This window comes from Vidua chalybeata, chromosome 20 (genome assembly GCF_026979565.1).
Source record: "Vidua chalybeata isolate OUT-0048 chromosome 20, bVidCha1 merged haplotype, whole genome shotgun sequence".
Classification (NCBI taxonomy): Eukaryota; Metazoa; Chordata; class Aves; order Passeriformes; family Viduidae; genus Vidua; species Vidua chalybeata.
In genome coordinates this window covers 10,918,397-10,940,594 of record NC_071549.1, presented here as the reverse complement: position 1 = coordinate 10,940,594, position 22,198 = coordinate 10,918,397, and the positions used below count along the sequence as shown (strand labels likewise).

The 22,198-nt window shown below is 51.8% G+C and overlaps 1 protein-coding gene across 1 annotated transcript in view; it reads left to right on the top strand.

Moving 5' to 3' along the window:
- Nucleotides 1–22,198, top strand: part of MNT (MAX network transcriptional repressor) — a 34,369-nt gene that overhangs the window by 5,167 nt on the left and 7,004 nt on the right. Inside the window, exons 2-5 of the mRNA XM_053960823.1 lie at nt 3,985–4,546; nt 6,655–6,696; nt 7,358–7,469; nt 20,835–21,027. Coding sequence (XP_053816798.1) covers nt 3,985–4,546; nt 6,655–6,696; nt 7,358–7,469; nt 20,835–21,027 — 909 coding nt within the window. The remainder of the gene's footprint in view (nt 1–3,984; nt 4,547–6,654; nt 6,697–7,357; nt 7,470–20,834; nt 21,028–22,198) is intronic.

The following is a 22,198-nucleotide window of genomic DNA, read 5'->3' as shown; positions in this document are numbered from 1 at the left end:
AAGCAGTGCCATGTCTTGGGTCTGCCGTGGTACTGGTGAAGAAACAACGGTGCCAAGGGCTGGGCACCAAACTGCAAAGTTTTAGCTAAGATGGGAGAGAAAAGTGGAGCTTGTGCTGTTGTCAACCACAATTCAGAAGGAGTCAGAAAAGTGTCCTGATTTTAAAGGGTTCTCAGTCCTGCAAGCTTGTTCCTGGGCCTGGAAGTGCCCGTGGCTGTGTGCTGCAGCCCCTGGTGTCAGCAGCATTTGCTGTGACTCAGAGCTTGCTTGGCTGATGCTGAGCTTTGCTGGGCTCCAGTTCTGCTGACTGTTCTTATCTCCCCCTTCCTGGTTCTCCCCTGCAGAGCAGGGGAACTGCAGAAACAGAAACCAACCTCCAGGCTCCAGCCTGCCCTTCCTCTTGGCATGACTTGTCCCCCCCCCAGGGCAGCCTTTGGAGTAGTAAATACCTGGAGACTCTTCTGTACCCAGCACTTTCCTGGTAGGAGCCTGCAGTGACTCCTGTGGGTGACAGCCAGAGTGAGTGACACCCAAGGCACTCCTCTCCAGGGCTGTAGCAGTTCAAGGTATGCAGGATAAGTTCCCAGAAGCGTTGAATGATTCAGGAAAACACTCCAGACCATTCAGAAAACAACACCACAGAACTGCCTCACTGTTCCCGGAGTGAGAGATGTTCTCCACTGAGCACACACAGAGGTGGGATGCTTGGCTATGCAAAGGCACACGCCCTTGATAAACTCTCTGTACTGATAGTGTCCTTAGTGAAAGGTAGGAGCATTCAAAGGGCACTGCCATCCCTTAGAGCCTGCTCCTCCCGCTGGTTCCGGGAGCCTCGGGCCATGCCCTGGCTGCTGCTGGCCCGAGGGCACGTGTGGCTCTGCCCTCTGCTCCCTGGCTGGCGCTGTGCAGTGCCTGTGACAGATGGGTGGCATTTCCAGGGCAGGCAAAAGGGACGAGATATATTTAAATGCAGCAGATTATTAGGTAACAAAGAGTGCCTGGTGCTGTGTACTCAGACCATCAAGGCCCTAAATAGAACCAGGCCACTGGTCAGGGGTGCTGACCCTGTTTCTGTGTCCTCCCAGGACAGGATTTGCTGTTCTGTCCCGTGGCTGCCGATGTTGCTGTCACTGCCTGGGTGGCGTGGCCAGGGAGCTGAGGTGCCTGCTCTCCCCATGTGAACCTGCTGGCAAGCAGAGTGGTGTGGGCAGGGTGGGATTCCAGGACCCCTCGTGCTTGGGCTGTGGTTCAGATCCCCTGGGGGTTCTCAGCACTGGTTACCTCCCATGGTTTGTTCTGTCCTCAGTCCCCTTGTTAAGAGTGCAAAGAACAAGTGGAAATAACACATAATTTTGAGGTGCACCTTTGGATTCAGCTATCCCCTTACCCAAGGGGATACCCTGAGCCTTGGCTGCTTTCTGTATGTGGGCTTGCAGGAGATCCTGTGCCGAGTGTGCCACAAGGGAGGGAATGAGCCTTGCATGTGTGAGAGCACACAGCACGGTGATCACCCCTCCTTGATCTGTATCTGTGCCCAAACGTGGGTGAGCTTCCTTCGTGTGAGAAGACGTAGAGCTTGGGGGGTTTTCTTCCAAGGATGTCTCTGGTTTGTGTGCAGGGCGTGAGTGCAAAGCAGGAGACAGACCTTCACCACCCAGTGGGAGGGTTTCTGTCCAAAGAGGTGGCTCAGGGCCCTCCAGTGCTTTTGCTGGGGTTGGGAGCATGGGTCCTTTTTGCCTGTGGGTAAGTCAGACCCAAGAGGACAGTGGCTCCTCAGTGTTAGATTTTGGCTAAAAAAATCCTTGAAATAAACTCTTTAGCTCAAGGGGGCAACGCCAAAGGCCTTGCTGGCAGGTTGTCAGCAGCCCAAGGGCTGCACCTGCTTCCAGAGACATTTACATAAATACTTGTGATCAGCAATGCCTGCTTTACCGTGCTTCCCTGTTCTCTCCCTGCCCCGGTGAGTGTCGCTGGCTGCAGGAGTTGCACGCCGGCTCCGCGCTGCCCTCGCTGCCGGTCTCGGTGTCCTGGCTGGATGCTCTGCTCCACTGTGGCCGTGTCACCTCCGGCCCGGGCAGGTCCTGCTGTCCTCGCCAGACCGCGGCACTGCCACGGCTTCCCGTTAACGACTCCTTTGGTGCCCCCTGCTCCCAGTCTCAGTGGGAGTCTGGGTGGAAGCTCTGCGGGCTTTGGGCTGCTGTGCCGGGAAGGCGGTGCAGGTCAGCCCCCGCCGCTTTCTCTGTCCCGGGCTGGATGTGCTCAGGGAGCGCCGTGAGTCAGCAGGTCCTCGGGGCTGGGTTTCCTCATGCGCCCCGTGCCAGGGCCGTTGCACGGGCTCTGGCTGCGAACCAGCAGCAAAGTGGAGCAAGAGATCTGCAGACAAAGGGCTTTTCTTTATTAGTTATTAATGTCGTCAAATTGAACCACTCCAAAATTGTTGGTAGCTAAGATTTGTGTTTGCATCAGGGAATTCCTGCTGGGGTTTTTGCCGCCCTGCGCTGCTTCACTTCTTCCTTTAAGGAACTGTTGAAAATACCCTGAAATATTTTGAGAAAATACAGAGAAATGCAGCTTTAAGGCTCAGCTGCTTATTAAGCAACCTCCCTCCTATTTTGGAGTCAGTCAGATCTTTTGCTCACTCACCCTACTTGTGCTGCAGAAGTTGAATGAAAACTTTGGAGTCTCAGGCAGCCCTGGGAAGAGTGCTGTATGGATGTGAAACCCTTCCTGATGACAGAATTTCACGTGGTGCTTTTGTGAGTGCTGCAGGGTCAGAGACTGAGGCTGCAGCCCCAGTGCTAGAGCTCGGTCCAGAGGGTGGTTTCTCCAGGTGTGGGTTCAGGACAGTGTTTGCCTTGGCAGCTGGCTGCTTGACCTGGCTCGTGCTCTCCTTAGGGAGGTTGGGCTGTGTTTGGGCTGCTGCTGCAGCTGAACTTCAGGAAATTGTGTCGCCTGGATCTGGGTCAGTGTTGCTGTGCGGTCACGAGTACCAAAGGGCATTCAGAATCAGGAGTTTTGTTGCCTTTGTTGCTCTCTGTAGTTTTTGCACTATACACCTCAAGATCAGAAGATGGGTTAGAAAGTAGCCCAGTAGTGGCAGGGCCGCTGAGGGTGGCAGGGGCTGGGCACTGTGGCTGGGCAGTGGCCTGGTGGGACCCTTTTCCCTTTGTTCCACTTGATCTGTTCAGTACAGATTGTCTTGAAGATCACTGGGGGATTGAACATAACCTGGTAATTCCAGATGGCAGCATACATGTCCTTCTCTCTAATTTCCTAAATACACATTCTGACTTCAGTGTTTAAGTCGAGCCAAAGCTTCTCCTGGGAGAGGCTCTGTTGGGATGTTTCTTAGAGCTTCCTTTAAATTACCTGATATTGGTGACTGTATAAGACAGATCACCCAGCTGTCCTCCTAGAGTCCATTCCCTAATCCCTCCCTTGATAAATTAAGGTTTTATTTTCCAAATATTTGTATATTACTATGAAGAGGTTGCTGCAGCACCTTTCGTTGCAGCTCCTCAGAGGTTGTCAGGAGCGGGATCTGCTGAGCCTCACGAACGGTGGGTTTGGAGATATTTGATTAAGGCTGCGCAATGTCTAGATGCCACGGCCACTGGCGCCACAGGACTTGTATAAATAAATTTTGTTTGTGCCGTGTTCACGCAATTAAAGCCAGAGCCCTGGATTGCGTTTGATGAGGTTTATTTTGCTAGTCGGGCCACACAGATTTCATTTACTTTGTCTGGTGTTCTGAAAACATATAGGAATATACACACATCAAAGCCAAGTTTAAGAGCTTGATTAAAATCCACAGCAGTAAAGAGGTGCCCCGATGTGTTTGTATCAGTGCAGCGTCCACTGAGCTGGGATTCACTCAGGATAGTATAAAACCCTGGGTGTTTTAACTTAGGGATCCTGCCCCGTGCTGGTTGTAGGCTGCTCTCAGGGAAGCGCCATTGCTCACTGCGTGTGTTTCTCTTTCAGAGGAGAATGAGAAGCATGAGAAGCTCTGCCTGGAGAGGGAGCAGGAGCAGAAGAAGGCGGGCAAGGCCAGCGTGCCACGGGCCAACAGCACCCTATCCCCAGAGGAGCCCCGGAGCGAACTGCTGGTGCCCATCTCCCCCCCGGGCCTGGTGCCCCTGCCGCCCCCGCCCCTGGCAGCTCCCATTTCAGTCATTCCCATCCCCGTTGTCACCGGTTCCCCCCAGCAGGCAGCCCAGGCCGCCCTGTCGCCGCCGCTCGTGCAGCGCCACCAGCCCCTCGTGAGCACTCCCAGCGTGCCCAAGGAAGCGCCGTCGGTGGCGCCGGTGATCCAGCGGCCGCCGGGCCCGCACCTGCCGGATGGGAAAGCCGGCACGCCGCCCTCGGGCAGCCCCAAGCAGCTCCCGCACTACGCGGCGCCGGTGCTGGCCATCTCCCAGCACCATGTGGTCCCGCAGCCCATCCAGCCCCTGCAGCACCCGGCCGCGCCCGCGCCGCTCGGCGCGCTGAAGCTGGCGCCGGCGGACGACATGAAGCCCATCGAGCTCAAGAAGAGAATTGGAGGGTGAGTGCGCTGCGTGTGGGTACGTGTCCAGGAGGGACGAGCAAAGCTGCATCTCTCTGGAGCGGCTCCTGCTTGTGCAAAGTGGTGTTGGTCAGAAATGCCAAGACCTGTGGATGTTTAATGTCTTTGATTTGCTGAGAGCAGGGTTTTTTAGCTTGACGAGTTTTTATTTTCCTCCCTCACTCCACACCGTAAGATTTTGTATAAGGATTTCTTTTTGCAGGCCAGAACTGTGTTAGGAAGCAAGTCCCAGCCCTTCATGTCTGATCTCAAGTGGTATCTCGTGTTATGTTTGGCAAAAGATCACTGCTTGTACTGGTCAGGGAAATCAAAGTGCACTGCTGCTTGTGGGAGCTTTCTTGAAAACCAGAATGGGACCTGGGAGATGTTATTCTGAGGACAGAGATCACCAGTTTCTCAGTGCTGTAAGTGCTAAGAGCCTCCTGCTTGCTCAGAATCTTGCAGCTGGAAGGGGCTGAAGGCTATGTAGTCTGCCCTCACCCTCTGAAAGGACTTGTGGCTCTGATGTTGCTCCAGGTTAGTGTTTTTCTGGCTTGTTCTTAAGGACTTTGGCTGGTGGAGACCCTGCCTTCTCTGTAGCTGGTTGTTTCCAGACCACAGTATCCCAGTAGGGAGTCTGGTATTACTGCTTGTGGACTGGGAGAACAAACCATTCCCTTCTTTGCAGCAGTTTTACCTGTTGCCTTTGGCCCCTCGGTTTTCCTGCAGCATAAGTGACCTGGATCTGTTTAGTCTTCCCTCCTGGCTGTGCTGTTCTCCTGGCTGCCTGCAGCAGGGGCATGTCTCTTGGCAGTGGTGTTGGAGATGGTGTGTGAATCCCGTGGGGACTGGTGGAGATGTATAGTGGACAGAAAAAAGGTTCATTGGGATGTACAGATCCCCAAACGCATAGAAACAGTGAAAGTAACGCAGATAGAGTTTGTGAAGATAAAGGCTTCAGTAAAATGCCAGTGTAATTCCTCTGAGAAGATTGAGATCTTCAGAGCCTGTCTGCTGCTGGAAGGGTCTGTGCACTAATGAAGAGCTGTCACTGACGTTGTGTGGGTTCAGGGGGCTGTGGAGGAGGTTTCTGCTGGCACGGGGGTACCAGGGCAGGCTGCACAAGTTTGGCTGCCTGGGCTGTGGGCAGTGGGGTGGCTGCAAGTGCACCCACACACTGCTGCTGTGCTGTCAGACTGAGCTTTGCCCTGGGAGGTGCGGGGGCTGTGGTGCCAGTGTAGAGCACAGCACCACCACTTCATCCCCCCAGAATTGCTCCATAATTGCTCCATAAGAAAAGATGTCTTTTTCAGCCTGTGAATGTTTCATGGGAAAATGCTGTCAAATATTTGTCACAATTTATTAAATATTATTACCTCAATGTCCTGTATTTTCAGTCAAAGGCAAATAATTACTTTGCACAGTGTATGAAAGATACTTGAAATCTCCACATCTGCTGATGTACCTTATCGCTGAAAAACTGAGATAACGTGTATTTGTCTGGCTTTTCCTAAAAATACTCCTCTGATTCAGAGAGTGGGCGGACTCAACCCCTAAAACCAGAAACTCACTCTGGTTTTTCCTTGAGCAGTGACTGGAGAATTCCTGTATTGCTTCATTCCATGTTTATCTTCAGCTGTGTTGTTTCATGCACAGTAAAAACCCAAAGCAGTTGGAAGTGTCTGCCCAATCCCATATGCTTGAATTTGAAACTGTACAAACCTTGTCCCCCTGCAGTGTAGGCATAGATCAGAACCAGGTCAGAATCTGGGCTCTCTGGGTCTGTGCAAATACTTAAAATTCATACTTTGTGTCTTTCCCCGTTGTTGGTGTAGCTGTTTCTGCATATATACACACACATCACACCTGTTTGTATCTTCTGTGCACTGTGTGTACAATGCTTAGTTCCTCTGATGCGCATGTAAAGTATGGAGTTTATCTTGAAACAGTATAGGCAGAAATATATATGTACTTAATGTTAAACCAGTGATACATGAACACTTCTGCTGCTTTTGCATCTTGACATACAGGCACTGCTGCAAGCACAGGTGCAAGGCAGGAGTTTTCAACCTGACACTGAGCTGATCTTTGTTCTTTTTGGGTTACAGGGTTGGGACCAGGGAAGTACATAATAAATTGGAGAAGAACAGGTGCGTAGAAAGCCAGGGGTTCGGGTTTTTTAATTATAATTCCCCTCCTTTTTTTTTGGCCTATCGTCTGTCAATATTTGTTTGGCTTTGGCAGGTTTTTGTTTGTTTGCTTGCTTGTTTTTTAAACAGATAACCTGAATAAAATTCCTAGTGACTTTTACTTAATCTTGCAGTATTGCTTGGCTTTCTTATAGCTCAATTCTGCATTTCTTGCTTACCAATATGTTCTGTTTAACTGCACCATTGCATCCCAACCACCCTGATCCTGCAAAGCAGTAACAGTGCATAACAGTGTGACTCTCTTTTGATTTAGAAGGAGTAAAATACCCCAAATGAGGGGTCAGTGTACAGTGTGAATACAGAATAAACATCCGTTTCTGACCCAAGCCTGACTAGCTAAATTGGAAGCATGGTGACAGTGAAAGCACCAGCACAGTGAGATGAGATATTTTATTTAAGGCTGCACGGTGTTCCTAACTAAGCTGGGATAGAACCCAGGCACAGTCCCCCTGGGCTGAGCTGCTCATGCTGTGCTGGGGCGCTGCTATGCACAGGTGTAGGTGCTTTGCTGGATTAGGGCCCCAATTAGGCTCTCCCCTCTGGTGGAATTGGTTCCTGGTGTGTCTCCTGGCAGCTGACGAGCCACCTGTGTTTTCTTTAGACGTGCACATTTGAAAGAGTGCTTTGAGACATTAAAGCGCAACATCCCCAACGTGGATGACAAGAAGACCTCAAACCTCAGCGTCCTCAGGAGTGCCTTGCGATACATCCAGGTACGTGAGCGCCCGCGGGGCTGGGGGAGCAGAGCCCAGGGCTGGCCTCGGGGTGCAGAGGAAAACGGGAGAGAAGCTCCCCTTCTGGAAGTTCCAAGCTAACCACAAATCATCCTCACCAGAAGTGGTGATGGCAGGGAGCAGATAATTCCGATGATCTTGGAGATCCAGGCTGAGTGAACTTCAGTTGTGTTTCCCTTTGGGCTCAGGTGAATTTTAGTATGTATCATTTGGGGAGGTTTTCTGCTTGCTTAACCAAAAGACAGAGTTCTGTAAAGATTTGGTATATCTCAAAATTTTGATGAGATGGACATGTGAGTACAAGTCATTTGCTTGGAGGCAAGGAAAGCCTAGAATCTGAGCATGAAGCTGCAGCATGAAGCTGTAGGTGGATGGGGCACCACCAGGAGTGAATCTGGGAGAAAGCACAGGTAAAAATCAGTTGTGTTTGTATCTGGAGGGAAATAAGTGTTGGTGTTTGCTTATTTAATGTTTGTGAAAGTGGTTAATGGTAGCATAGAAGAAATTGTTGTAGATGTCCCCTGTGAATGTGAAATCAGTAGCCTGTAATGCAATTAAAATTTGTCTGGAAACTGGTAGAGTTGCTGCATTTATAGTGCAAATAGAGAGCCAGTACACCTTGTACATTTTGACTGGAATAAAAGGTGCTGAGGATTGATCACAATGGTCTTTTCCACATTAAAATGTAATCTTTTCTCACTTTGTTTCCATTTTTCCTCAGACACTCTCATACGCCATTTCCCTCTGGTGTTCAGAATTGATTATTCACTTCAGCTTTGCTTTGGAGAGTCAGTAATGCCTCAGAATTAGATCGGTTCAGCTCTCCTCTTAGTTGTCACCAACTTCCCTTGGAGAGATGTGGCTGGGGCAAATTCTGGCTGTACCCAGCCACTCTCTGTGTTGCTCAAAAAAGTGGTTTTATTGAGGCCTAATGAGCTTTAGAGAAGATCTGAGCCTTTCTTTGGCTTTTGGCAGGCTGATACTGTAGTTTGCAGGAGGAGCCTGTCTGATGGCCAGTCTGGGGTGCGCAGTGCTGGGCTGGGACTGGCCGGCTGTCCGTCGGTCGGTGTGCAGTCTGTCCATCGGTCGGTGTGCAGTCTGTCCATCAATCAGTCCGTGTGCGGTCTGTCCGTCGGTCCGTGTGCGGTCTGTCCGTCGGTCCGTGTGCGGTCTGTCCGTCGGTCCGTGTGCGGTCTGTCCGTCGGTCAGTGTGCGGTCTGTCCATCGGTCAGTGTGCGGTCCTGGCCGACACCGGCTGTCCGTGGCTGTCCGTTGGTCAGTGTGCAGTCTGTCCGTTGGTCAGTGTGCAGTCTGTCTGTCGGTCAGTGTGCAGTCTGTCCATTGGTCCGTGTGCAGTCCTGGCCGACACCGGCTGTCTGTGGCTGTCCGTCGGTCAGTGTGCAGTCTGTCCGTCGGTCCGTGTGCAGTCCTGGCCGACACCGGCTGTCCGTGGCTGTCCGTCGGTCCGTGTGCGGTCTGTCCGTCGGTCAGTGTGCGGTCTGTCCGTCGGTCAGTGTGCGGTCTGTCCATCAGTCCGTGTGCAGTCCTGGCCGACACCGGCCAGCCGTGGCTGTCCGTCGGTCAGCCGGGTGCTGGCCTGGCGTGGCAGAGAAGGTCGCGGTGCCCTGGGGCCGTGCCAGCGTCCCCCCCGCACGTGTGTGGGGAGCACATGGCGGGCACAAGGCCCCGCGGGCGTGCGGGGCTGCCAGCGCTGGGCTGGCTCGCTGCCCCGCGGGCAGGGACACGGCACGGCCTGTGACGCTGTGGAGCCTCCTCACCGCACCGCCTTCCCTCCTCATCCTCTCTGGCAGCTGCTCGGGGAGCATCCCGAGCACGGTTTTCCTTGGCAGCACCAAAGCCAAAGCGGGTCTATGATTCAGTCACAGGATTCAGTTGTGCTAAAAATCCTAGATTACTAGAAATCTGATTTGAAATTTCAGCATTCAGAAACAAAAATCATATTTTTAATTTTTTTTTTACTGCAGTTTGAATTTAGGTTTGATCTGTTTCAACAAAAGTAACATCTATCAGTGTGGGGATGGCCACCAATCGTGTGCCAAGCTCTGTGTGTTTCACTCACAGGCTCAGTGTTTCCCTTGAAAAGAGAACAGGGCAATTGTACAAAAGAGATTTAAAAGTAAAAGCTCTTACTCTCAGGATAGCAAAGTAGTTTTTCACTGAAGGGGAAAAAAAAGCTCAAGAAACTCAAACCCAAATGAGCCTCGCAGGGGAGGAGCACAGCACCAGCCAAAGCTCTGCTCCTGCAGGCACTGTGACAGGACCCTGATTGTTGCAGCCTCTCTTCCTACAAAATCCTTCCTTCCCCCCTTCCCAGCTGGAACTTCTTAGAAACAGGCTGTTTGTTTCCTTGGCTGGATTTAAGTATTTGTATCTGCATCTAATCAGATAAGTTAGAAAGTTAAATTCTGAACTTCCCATAGAGCCATCATTTTAATTTATCCTTGGACCTGGGCTTGTGCTCTGCAACAGTAAATTAGAATTTGCAATTAAGCACACTGTTGCACAAAGGAAATGGGACCCAACACAGCTGGAAGTTAATAATCCCTTTAGCTGGTGATTCAGCCTGAGGCAGTGTGGGCTGTTGTGCTGGCTCTCGGCTGAGGAGGGGGTCCCGGTGGGTCCAGCAGCACAGTGGGCTCCAGACCCCGGCACACAGCTGCTGTTTGTGACATGGGCCACCTCGCCTCTTGTTCTTCACTTTGCTGCCTGCACAGCCTGAGTGAAAATGCCAGCGACCTCTGGGGAGTTTGTAAGATGTGTGGAGCGATGTGGAAAAAATCACATAAAGTGAAAATAAAATGCTGTTTGCTTAGAGAGAGCAGAGCCCTGTCCCCTGGCCTGCTCCTGAGCGGTGTCCCCAGCAGGGGACAGGCCTGGCCTCCCCAGAGCCCCTCTGGCTCTGCCCGGCCCAGCCTGGCACATGTCAGCCATGGCTCGCAGCCCGTGCAGCTGGGCTGCCTTTGGTTCTCTCAGAAGGATTCCTTCCCCCTGGGAAATGGAATCATCTTCTTTGGAAGCTAACTGAAGCCCTTAAGCAAGACTGCTACTCCGTGTTCTCAAACTGTGCCCGTCACTGGGGCACCTGAACACCCTCCAGTTTCGGGGGTTATTTTCTATTGTACATTCAGTGTCAGGTGACATCCAGGTGATTTGCTCACCAGGTGACACTGGGACAAGTGGCACACAGCCCAGCCCAACCCATCAGTCTTTGGTTGTGCTGCAGGTCCTGCTTGTTGGCCAGTTTCCCCAGTACAGTTGAAACGCTGACTAAATAACAACGTGCTTTCAAAATCTGAGGTGCAGCTGAGCTTCCCAGGGCATGCAAAGAGCAGAAGTCTTTGGAAGGTGTGGAAGCAAGGCACTGCTGTGATCCCAACCCCTGCACATGCTGCTCGGGTGTGGCAGAGGCACTGGGGGCTGCTGTGGTGACAGATAGGCCTGGTCCTACAGAGCAGTTTTGACTCTGTTTGTGAAATAGACTTTGCTTACTAATTCACAGAAGTCCTCTGGCAGCCTTGCTTGTAGTGTTAGAGACAAAACATAGCTATAGTGAACTAAGGATTTATAGTATGGCCAGTTTGTCGTTATTACCTTAGGAAAGGGCAAGAAGGGTGAAATTTCCTTATGACCTACCAGTGCTCACCAGTGCTGCCAATCATTTATGATGTTTACATTGTTTATCCTCACCTCATCTCCCTTGGCTTCTCAAACTGCCTGAAGTAACAGTTGTGCACCTAAGAATGATGCAGTTTGCTATTCATGCCAAGAGTAATCAAGAGTTTTGACTCCCTTAAGGGTAGAATGAATCCAAAGTACTATCCCAGGATGTTTAAGTAGTGCACATAAAAATCCTTTGTGAAGTCCTTTTTAAGCTGATCTTGTGCACATGTGAACAGACCAGATACTGGTTTTACATTGGTTAAATTTTCCTTTTAAGATTCACAGCATCTCTGTCTTCTAGTTTGTTGTATTTACTGGTCGCTTCACTGGTGTTTGAGCACAATCATTCATCCCTGTCTGTGTAGAGGACCAGAACAGGACCTGTGGATTTTTGGGTCCCATAGCAGTGCTTGATTTGGGTGTTGATGGGTGCAGAGGGCCCCGCAGCCATGCCAGGTCCTGGTGCAGGGAAGTGCTGGACTGCAGGCACAAACCACAGGTCTGACAATGGCTGTGGCTAAAGATCACAACTCATTTACATTCAGGCACTGTTGTGCCTGGATTATTGATTGAAATGCATAAACTGAACCTGCTGCTGAATGCTGTTAAGTTCCCCACCTTGACGAGGATGGCTGTAGCTGTTATTTTTTATTCTGTGCCAGCTATGAGGTGAATATACTCATCTTCTGTAAAACTTGTCTGGTAAGAGTGGGGTCCGTCAGTACCTGCCGTGCCTCCTTCACGTGAGCAGCGTGCAGATGCCAGGCTGTGCTGCTTCATGTTGTTTACCTGGCCTGATCCACTGATTCCATCTTGTCTAATTAGCCTGAATCTCAGTGTCAGTAATGAAGGCCTCCAGCATCCATAGACTATGGTCATGCAACGTGGTGTCATCTGTAGATTTCAGAAAGTGATGAGAAATAAGACCTTAAAAAAACCCAGTGTTTAATTCCCCACTGTTTCTCCAGCTGCAGCAGGACCTGCCTGCAGGGAGGCTCATCCAGGGAGCCATCAGGACATTTTTATTTGCAGGATTGGCCACAAAACATGTCCTGTAATAGTGATTAAAAATGGCCAGCATTTGGACCTTGTTGAGTAATTGGAGGCTGTTTCTTAACCATTGCCAAGAGGGATAGTGATTTTTTTTTAAAGTATCTCACTCATTACTTGTACATGAGAATTTGGAAAGGGTGAATGGAATTGTAAATCTGTCAGTGTGTTTGTAATTGTCAGAGAATCCACACCTGTTCCACTGCTGTCATTTAAGCAGTAGTTTGAAGAAGCACACAGGGTTGTAAAAACCAAACCAGCCTGTAAGTGGATTGCAGCACAGGGTTTGGGAATGCTGCTGTTTGGTAGCTGATGTGTTTGGGGTCTGTTGCTTGTTCTGGTTGCCACCTTCTGTGAGACTGGCATGGGAGGGGAGACAGCGCGTGGGCCCTAACGAGAGCAGTGATAATTACAGCTTGGTTGCACGGCTCTGTTTTGTGTGTGATGTTGCAGGAGTCGCCTGCCTTTGAAACGCAGCAGAAGCCCCAAACAAAGCAAAGGCAAGCCCCCGGGCTGGCAGAGGAGCTCCAGAGGAGCTCCAGCCCGGCGGGCAGCAGTGCGGGCAGCGGTGGCAGTGCGAGTGCCACGGCACAGAGGGCACCGTGCCTGCTGTGCCAGCAGCAGCACAGACTGAGGGTTGCACCCGGGCACGGCTCTGCCTCCTGGCCTCACACAGGTGCTGGAGCCAGTTTGCCTTTAACAGCTGGGGTTTGTGTCCTCCCACTGCCACCATGGCCCTGACAGCGAGGGAGACGGATGGAGAGAAATCCTCTGGTGACCCAGATCTGCTCTGTGGGCCGTGGGTGGAGCTGCTGGGGTGTGAGTAGCTGGCACTGCCCTCCTTAGAGGGATGGGGAAACAGGAAGGAGAGGTGGTGCGGGAGGATGGCACCATCTCTGAGTCACTGGGACCTCGTGCCTGCTGCCGTGCTGTGGGGAGTGCTTCTGTCAGAGCCCTTGGCTCCAGAGCTGTGCTCCAGGAGGTGTCCTCTCCCAGGAGGAGCCCTGCTTCCCTGCTCCCTGGACACCCTTCAGGTGTGCAGCTTACCTGTGCCACGTGCCTGTTGGCTGAGCAAAGGGAGGGCTGCACCCAGGACCCATCCAAAACTCTGCCTTGGCTCCTGCAGCAGCTGCTCACACCTGCCTGCAAGGAAAACACAGAAGCACTGCAGCAAGTGGATGTAGGGATAAAGTGTCTGCTCAGAAATCTCCTCCTCATCCCTGGCAGACAGCTCTGGCTGTGGCTCCAAGGTGTAAACCTGCCCGTTGCCCTCTGGAGCTGCTGTCCATGCGTCATCACAAAGGCTTGGGAAGAGCTTTGGGGTCCTGCATCCAGCAGTTGTCTTGTTAACAATAATCCCTTCTTGAGATGCAGCATGCTTCATTTCTGTTTGCAGAAAATGATGACACTTAATCACAAGAGCATATTTCCCACAATTTTTTTTTTATTTCAGTTTTTTTTTTAATTTAAGTGCTGCAGAATTAAATTTGAAATTAAAAATTATCAAGTTTTAATTTCCCAAGTTATTTTAATTTGTTTGGGATCATTTTCTAAGTAACAAACACACCATGGTATTTCAGGGTCTTTGGGGCATCTGGAATCCACTGGAATCATTAGAAATGTCTCATTTGCTTCCTGAACAACAGAGACTGGTTAAAAAATAAAAATAGGAAAAGCAAAAGACATGACCAAACTGAACACCAAGTGATTGCAAGTCATACTTCAGTTATTTTAAAATTGAATTTCTTGTGTTCTTGGGAGTCATAGCAAGGAATTAAGCCAGATCTGCTTTCTGGGTGACAGCCAGCAAGGGGCCAGTGACTGGCCTGGGGATGGCTCTGCTTTTCCCTGCTTTGTTGTACTGTGGGTTCCAGTTGGTTGCTGCCTTTTTGTTTGTTTGTTTGTTTTGTTTTGAGGGGTTTTTTGGTGGGGTTTTTTTGGTGGTTTGTTTGTTGTTTATTTTTTGTCTGAGTTTATTTTTTGTCTTCCTGATTTGGATCGTTCCTCCCCTCTGCCCCAGTGATTGTTTGTACTTTGACCAGAGTGTGGTGCTTCAGGAGGCTGATTCTGACAGGTCAGTGCAAACAGCCGCGTTCCAGCCCTAGTTTTGATCACAGATTAAGGCCTGATGTCTTTTTTTTATCAGGAGCTTGAAGTGCAGTTATCAATGTGAAATGATAGATATAAATACCAATGCACGTTCTCATTTTCCACGATAGCTCCAGGCATATTTCCTATTCTGGGAAGTATTTCTGTCTAGAAGTTGATCCCTACCCTTGCAGCCAGGTTGAGCAGTGGTGGGTGGTGCCCACCCCGCTGGGACCTGCTGGAAAGTGGGTGCAGCCTGTGCAGGGAGGACGTGCTCCTGGCCTCGAGTGCCTGTGTGAGGGTGAGGTCACCTCCAGGGCACAGCAGCGCTCCTTGGCTGCCGTCCTCGGCCAGGGCTGGGTCACGAGGCTGCTGCAGGCACCCACGGCCCGGCTCTTGGTGCCGGGGGTCACGCTCACGGGGAGCCAGGGACGGTCTCTGGTTCACCTTGCAGGCTTCACTTTGGTTTTGGTCCTGCTGTGGAGTTTGAGTTGGAGATCTTGGGAGGCTGAAGCTGGGGCACGAGCACTGGGAGCCTGAAGTCCTTGTCCTGTGGCTCCCCTATTTGCACACAGGCTGCCCCCTCTCCCAGTCCCCTGGGGAGCAGTCGTGGTGAGACCCTGGCCCCGCTCTCCCGGTGCTGAGCACGGTCTGTTACCATCTTATGGCTTTGGGTCAAGCCCGCTGTGATTTTAGCTTGTGTTTGGGGAAAGTGAGGCTGTGGTCTGTGCAGCAGGGGCTCGGTGGCACAGGCTGCAGGGAGGTGTCACTGTGGGTGGTGGCAGTGCCCGGGTGGCTGCCGTGGTCATGGCAGTGCCGTGGCCAGTGGCGGTGCCGTGGTCAGTGGCGGTGCCGTGGTCAGCGGCGGTGCCGTGGCCAGCGGCGGTGCCGTGGTCCCTGGCAGTGCCGTGGTCCCTGGCAGTGCCGTGGTCCCTGGCGGTGCCGTGATCGTGGCGGTGCCGTGGTCCCTGGCGGTGCCGTGGTCCCTGGCGGTGCCGTGGTCCCTGGCAGTGCCGTGGTCCCTGGCGGTGCCGTGGCCAGCGGCGGTGCCGTGGTCCCTGGCGGTGCCGTGGTCCCTGGCAGTGCCGTGGTGCCCCAGCTGTATTTTGCTGCGGTGGTACCAGGCCAGCACATCCGGCATCGCTGCGGGATCTCATCTCCGAGAGCCGGCGGAATGAAGCAGTTGCCATGGAAACCGTGGCTTTGGTTCCCGTGGCAACCAGCCGGGGTCCACACACGGCTGCTTCTTGCAGACAGAGGGGCCGGTGGCGTCGGCGGGGCAGGGACGGGTCTGGCAGGTGCTGTCGCCTTGCAGGGCGCAGGCAGGGGCTCCAGAGGCCGGGGACGCTGGCCTGCGGCTGGGAGAGCTGGCTCCTCGCCTTCCCACGCCCGCAGGCTCTGCTCCATGGCAGCAGGGCGGGTGGGCTCGGTGTCGGTGCTGCGCCGTGAGCACGCTGCTTGTGGCAGCTGAGGAACGTAGACAATTTAGCACCATTCGAAGTAGGAATGCCCAGAGTTGATAGGAGTGATGGAAAATCCTCAAATCCTACAGGTGAGTGCCTTGGCCAGTGGAGTTTTGGCAGCTGGGGCTGTTTGGGTTCCCTTTGGGACTCTGTGGGGACATCTTGTTCCCCAGCATCCCTCTGGTCCTGGTTGGAACATTTTTGGAGTCAGGCTGGTGGATTCTTGCTCCTGCTGTGAATCTCCTGCACTATGGCAGTCCCAGCAAGAATAAGACCCTTAGGATGTAGGGTTTTTTCCATTACATAGAGGAATCAAAACTCTGTGCAGCAGTGGAGAGCCTGACCAGCTGGTCTGGTCTGTGCTGGAGGTCCTGCAGGTCAGTGGCAGCTAAAGACCCCCGGCTCAGCATGTCCCAGTCTCTGGCACCAGCTGTGATCCCCAGAGCAAAGAGTTAAAGAATCTGGCTCAAAATTGCAAATCGCTCTCCTGATTGCTTATTGATGAGGTATTTTCAGTCAGCAAATGTAAGAGAAGAAAAGAGCTGAAATATGCTTTGGAAAACTCATAATTGAAAGTGTGTTTTTAAACTGCTAATAAAATGTTTATGAGGGGAGCTGTGTAATGAGGCCTTTTAAACCTCGCGAACGCCAGCCGCAGGGCCAGCAGCATTCCTGAGGCAGGGGCAGGGAAGGCATTGGGGGCATTATTTCCAGTCTTGACATGAGAGTGAGCAATTTAATTACAGACAGCTATAAAATGGAAAATTCTTTGCAGTGACAAATGACTGTTGCTATACAAGGAGAGCAGGAGTTGGTGTATGGTTTGTTTACCAAATGATGACAGGGAGATGCACACAAGGACCAAATAGTGGCTCCAAACCAGCCAGGACAGTGGGCACAAAGTGGGGAAGAGCTACCACTGGAATTGTGTCAGGCCTTTGCTGTCACTGCAGTTGTCTGGTCTCGCTTCAATAGTCCAGGTGGATAAAGGCTGCCAAGGAGCTGACAGGTACAGGAGGAGAATCAGATACTCTAGGGGAGTAGAAGCAAAGCCACAGGTGGGTTTTAATTTGGTTGCTGGTGTTTAAATAAAAGATGACGGGACTCACCACTGGCCTTGTGTCCCTGTCACTGCTTGCACCTGGCACGTGGAGCAGCCCCTGCTGTGCCCGTGCCTGCCAGGGCAGGGTCAGGCTCTGCTGCAGGGGGCTCACTCAGCTTCAGCTCAGCAGGGCTGAGAGCGTTCACACAGGAACATCGTCTGCTTTCACCACAGCCAGCAGTTCATTCCCAAAACTTCCCAAGCATCAAAAGCCATAGATGGATTCACAAGAGTATGAGGAAATCCATTATTTCTTCCTGGAGTAGCTCAGCTTCCCCCTTGGCATGGCCAGGGCCTACTCTTTTAAGTGATGGTCACGTGGATTTTTTTTTAAGTGTGAAAAATAAAAGGGTTCTAAAGTCATAGCTTCTGTAGGTTCCTCAGACTGCAGTGTAACAGTTGCCTGGGCAACCAGGGTTCCCAATTGCTTAACAGGAAAAAAAGAAATGCTACAATGATGGAGGCGCAGACGTAAGAAGGAGGGACTGTGCTGGAGCCTGGTGCTTGCAAAGAGCAGTCTGGGATGGGGTGGGCTCAGTGAGAGGCCACCCCCAGCTTTGGGCTGCCCTCTGCCAACAGAACAGAGCTGGAGGGTATGCCTGGCCTTCCTGGGGCCAGCCCAGCCTGGCCTCTCCCTGAGGATGTGGGAAAAGAGAAATGCAGGTAACTTCAGTGATCAGGATCAGAAACAGGATCGGTATTTCACGAGCCAGGTGAAGTGTGTGTCCTTCAGGATCTTGGCAAGCACCTTAACTGTCATCCCAGGTGCCAGCACCAGATGTGAGCCCTTGCCATGGTTCTTCCCAGTGGCTGTGGAGGTGGGTCAGGTGGCAGCTCCTGCCCTGCAGCTGGCCCAAGCCTCTGCCTTAATGAAATTTCAGATTTTGAAGGAAAGGTGGTTAGGCATTTGTATGAATTTCTTTTATCAAAATTTAATTATCAATTACTGTGTTGTTTTTAATTTTAGGGTCCCCTCTGCCCCTTTCAGTGCTACCATTACATGCCCATTCTGTTGGAAAATTGCAAAGGCTTGGGTTTGGGGAAAAGTGTCTGTGTGGTTATATGTTATTTTAAAGTGTCTGGTTTTGTATTGCATGGGATAGTGCTGACAGAAACTCCTGTTTTAGAAAAACATCCTGGGGATCAGTGGGTGCCTCTAAAGGTTTTGATGTGCCGGGGCAGGTCAGTGACCACAGTCCCAATGACTCAGGGTTGGCTGTCACTGTGGACTTTCTGTTGACTGACGGGAAATCCTGGCACCTGCTGTGGGCAGGATGATTTGCAGAAAATAATCTGCCAGGAGGTGGATGCCGGAGAGCTGCGTGTGCCCGGGGTGGCAGCGCCGGGGCCGAGGGAGACGCGGGGAGAGCCACACAGGGTCCTGCTCCTGTCCCTCCACGGGGGCTCGTGTCTGCAGTGGGGCCAGGGCTGTTGTGGCTCCCAGGCTCAGCTCCCGGTGCAGGGCACACTCCCAGTCCCTGCGGAGCCTGCGAGGGGACTGCACCCACGTGTACCTGCAGAGAATGGGGCAGTGCTGGGAGGGGAGCTCCGAGGAGAGGGAAGAGGGCTCCACTTAATCCCACCCAGTTCATTATTAGGCCAGAGCAGCTCAGCCTGGAGATCTGTCTTTACCAAGTGAGCTCCGGTGACTTGCATCCCAGAATAGGTTTTGAAACATTTACCGGTGCCTCCAGCCCATCTGCTGATCCAGCCTCCCCAGCAGCTCCCCTTGGAGAGCGCCCAGCCCTGCCAGAGCCCTGGGAGGAGATGCAGACCCAGCAAGGGGCTGCCGGGAGCTGGCACCCAGTCAAGAGCTGGGGCTGCTGGCTCTGAGGGAGGCAGAGCCCACAGGGCTGGGCTTGGAGCAGTGCCATGTCCCAAAGCCTGTGGAGTGCCTGCAGAGTGACATAGTGAATTCCCTGGCTCTCTTGGCTGGGAGACTCGTCCTGGTGCTTGCTAAGGGTTTGCCTGCCTTCCCAGTAATTAAAAGTTTGTAACTAATTACCAGCTGCCCCGCTCATACTTTATAGCAGTGCTTTCCCCCAGTGCTGGGAGTCTCCTCTCACAGCAGGGAGTGAAGCCAAATCTGCTTGAATATGCGTGTGCTGTGCCCGCTGCGGTGGAGGCTGCTGCTGCTGCGGGGATTTCGCGCCGGCTCCTCCTGGAGAGCTGCTCCTGTTCTGTCCTCTCGTGCCCTGCGTGGAGAGCAGCTTCAGGGAGATGCTGCAGAGAGGGACTGGGCTCACGTCTGCACAGCAGGTTTAGCCTCAGCCTTTCTTCTGCCTGCCTCTTTCCTGATGACATAGGGAAGACATTCAGACAAGTTCCATGCAAGTCTTCTTGCGTGTTTAAACCTGATCTGGGAGCGTGCACCTTCCTCGTCACCTTCCTCTCCATCCCTCCGTGCCTCACCCACACCCCTTTGCAAGGCAATCAGAGCACACACAGCACATGACTTTTCTGGGTCAGGCAAAATGCTTTGGCTGCACTTGATAGGAAACAGACTTTAAAACTAGCCCGTGGATTTGGGCCTCTGCCACGTGGGAATCTCTGGGCTACAGGTCAGGGCTGGTGCAGAGCCAGGATTCCAGGAGTCCTCATCCTTCCTTCCTGGCTGTCCCCATGGCTACCTCCCTGCAGTGGGCTGCTGGGCTTGCCCAGGACAGCTGTGGGATCATGGTGTTGGCCTGTCCGCTGCCTGGTTTGGCTTGAAAAGCAGCAGGAGAGAAAGAACAGCCTCCTTTGTCTGAAAACTCTGTTTTGAGGAGCTTCTAGCTGATCTGGAGGGAGAGGAGCTGTCTCCATTGACACACCTGCAGTGGTTGTGCCCTGCTAACACACATTGTTCAGCTCTTTTAAAAATACTTCCTTTATTGTTATTACCAGGACAAAGGTAGCGGCAGGAGCTGCCCTGATCTGTGTCGCCTTAGGCTGCATTAAAGGCTGGCTGAACAGGCTGTAAGGTCCTTCCCAGCAAACCTGTGAGCTACAACACCTGCAGAACTATTGAAAGGCATGAGGTCAGGCTCTGATTGTACTCATCCTGGAGAACCCGAGAGAGAAATAAAGAGATGTGTTAAGAAGACCATGAGCCTGGTCCTTTGCCAGGTGTGGGGTTTGCTTTTGAGCTCAGTGCTTGCCAGCAGTGAGGGAATAGGAGCATCTATGTGGGCTCTGCGTGGCTGGTATTTTCAGAAGTGTGTGTGGGATTTAAATTCCCAGTGGTGAAACTTAACTTCAGAAAATGGAGGGTCTGTATGTGGTTTTACAGATTTCACCTAATTTTGTCTCTTATGCATATAGTAGGTGTGGCCCTGGGCTGGGGGACCAGGACTCTGACTGTGCAGTGCTAGACTGCCTTAAAAACTCACAGAACAGGCCTTGGAATAGTTGATCCCCCTTGCGGGGTGTGGTTTGTATTTCCCAGCAGTAGTGCTGGGCAGTGTGGGACATTTCTCTGTATTGTGCTGACTGCTGCAGCAGCTCCCCTGACCTCACCATGGATGTGGTGATTCCCAGCACCAAGGGGGCATTAGCAGGAGCACACAACACACACCCTTCCTTCCTGTTTGACCTCAGGATTTCCCCGTGATGCAGGGGGTTGTTGGTTCTACCATCCACCATCTCCTCTAGGTCAGGAGTTCTTGGTGTGGTTTGTGTTGTTCAAAAGTTCATCAGTACTTAGGCTTTTTCTTTCCTTCTAAGCATTTCCATTTTGGGGGCTTGCCAGTTTTCCCTCAGAAAGTAGAAAGCCTTCAACTAGAGCAATACTTTATGTGCCAGCTCTTGTCCTCCTCTTTCTGCCTGAATTTGGCAGGTGTCAATATAGCTGAACACATTTTACACCAGCATAACTGGCAGTGTAAAATAATGAGCTGTGGACATGGGAGTGACCAGATTAGTGTAGGTTATTCTTGTCTTTGTTCTCATTATATTTATTTTTCTTTTCTCCGACTTCAGACTTTAAAGAGGAAGGAAAAAGAATACGAACACGAGATGGAGCGGCTGGCGAGGGAGAAGATCGCTACCCAGCAGCGGCTGGCAGAACTGAAGAACGAGTTGAGCCAGTGGATGGATGTTTTGGAGATTGACAGAATTATTCGACAGACAGTTCAGCCAGAGGATGACCAGGCATCTACCTCGACAGCATCAGGTACCCATAATTGTTCTCTTTTTTTCATAATCATCTTGGAAGATCATTGACACAGTTACATGGAGTAACTGTGGGGGATCTTAATTTAGCAGCATCAGGGTTTCTTTGCATCCAGAATAAAGTAAAAGGTTTTGGAGTTTTTTAATGATTGATGTTGTTAACAACACACTGCTGCTCATGTGAAGTAAACGGAAACTTGTGCATCCATGTCAGGTAGATACAAAATGCAGGTTTGCACATCCGACCTCATTGTGGAGATAAATCCCTGCTTTCCAAACTTAGCTACTTTCTTGCACAGCTCTGCAGCCCTGCTCATTAGAAGTGGGCATCCTGGTGCATTTGTGTGAATGTGGGAGGGTGTTCAGCACACAGAGAAGAAGGATTTGGTACAGGGCGGATCACCAGAGCATTGGACAACTTTCAGTGAGCCTTCACATTGTGTGGGGAGGATTCACAGTGAAGATGAAATGATGCTAATGGACATCTGACATGCAGTTCCAGTGAGAAGTTTCTGTGAGATAGGAGAATGCATGCTTCTCTGCACGCCAGGGATTTGCAGCAGGAAGAGCAGGCAGTCTGTGGATGCAGAGCTTTCCAGAGACACAGAGGCTGTAGCAGTGCAGAACCATTCACAGCAGTTCCTTCAAGTCAGCATTTGCTCTTGGCATGCCGGGCAGACGATATGGCAGGTTCTGGGAAGGGAAAACCTGAGTTTGTTCAGGCTCATCACCTCTGATGGTAGGAGCAGGCTCCAGGTGTAGTCTGATGGAAGTTGGGAGTAGCAGTGCTTTGTTGTTACAGGTGCCAGCTGTTCCCTCTGCAGTGGCCTCTGCCAAAAGCGACCGCATCAAGCTGCTGCTTGCCAGAGCTTGTGAAGGGGAAGTGTCTTCCTGGTGTTCCTGCTGCTTCTGTGTCTCCTGAGATTTTTATTCTTTGCTGCATGGCTGGCACTAGAACAGGCAGTGCAGGGTGCAGGCTTGTCCTCTGATCTCAGGGCTAGTATGTTCCTGTTTTGCTTCCTTAGTTCCTGGACTGGACAGGAGTCCATTTTCCAGAACCAGACAAGAGACTTGCTGCCATGTTTCTTCATGGCAATTTCCTTCCTGCTCTGGGAGCAGGAGTGGTGCTGATCAGTGGAACAACTGGCCAGGAAAAGAAACCCCATTCCTCT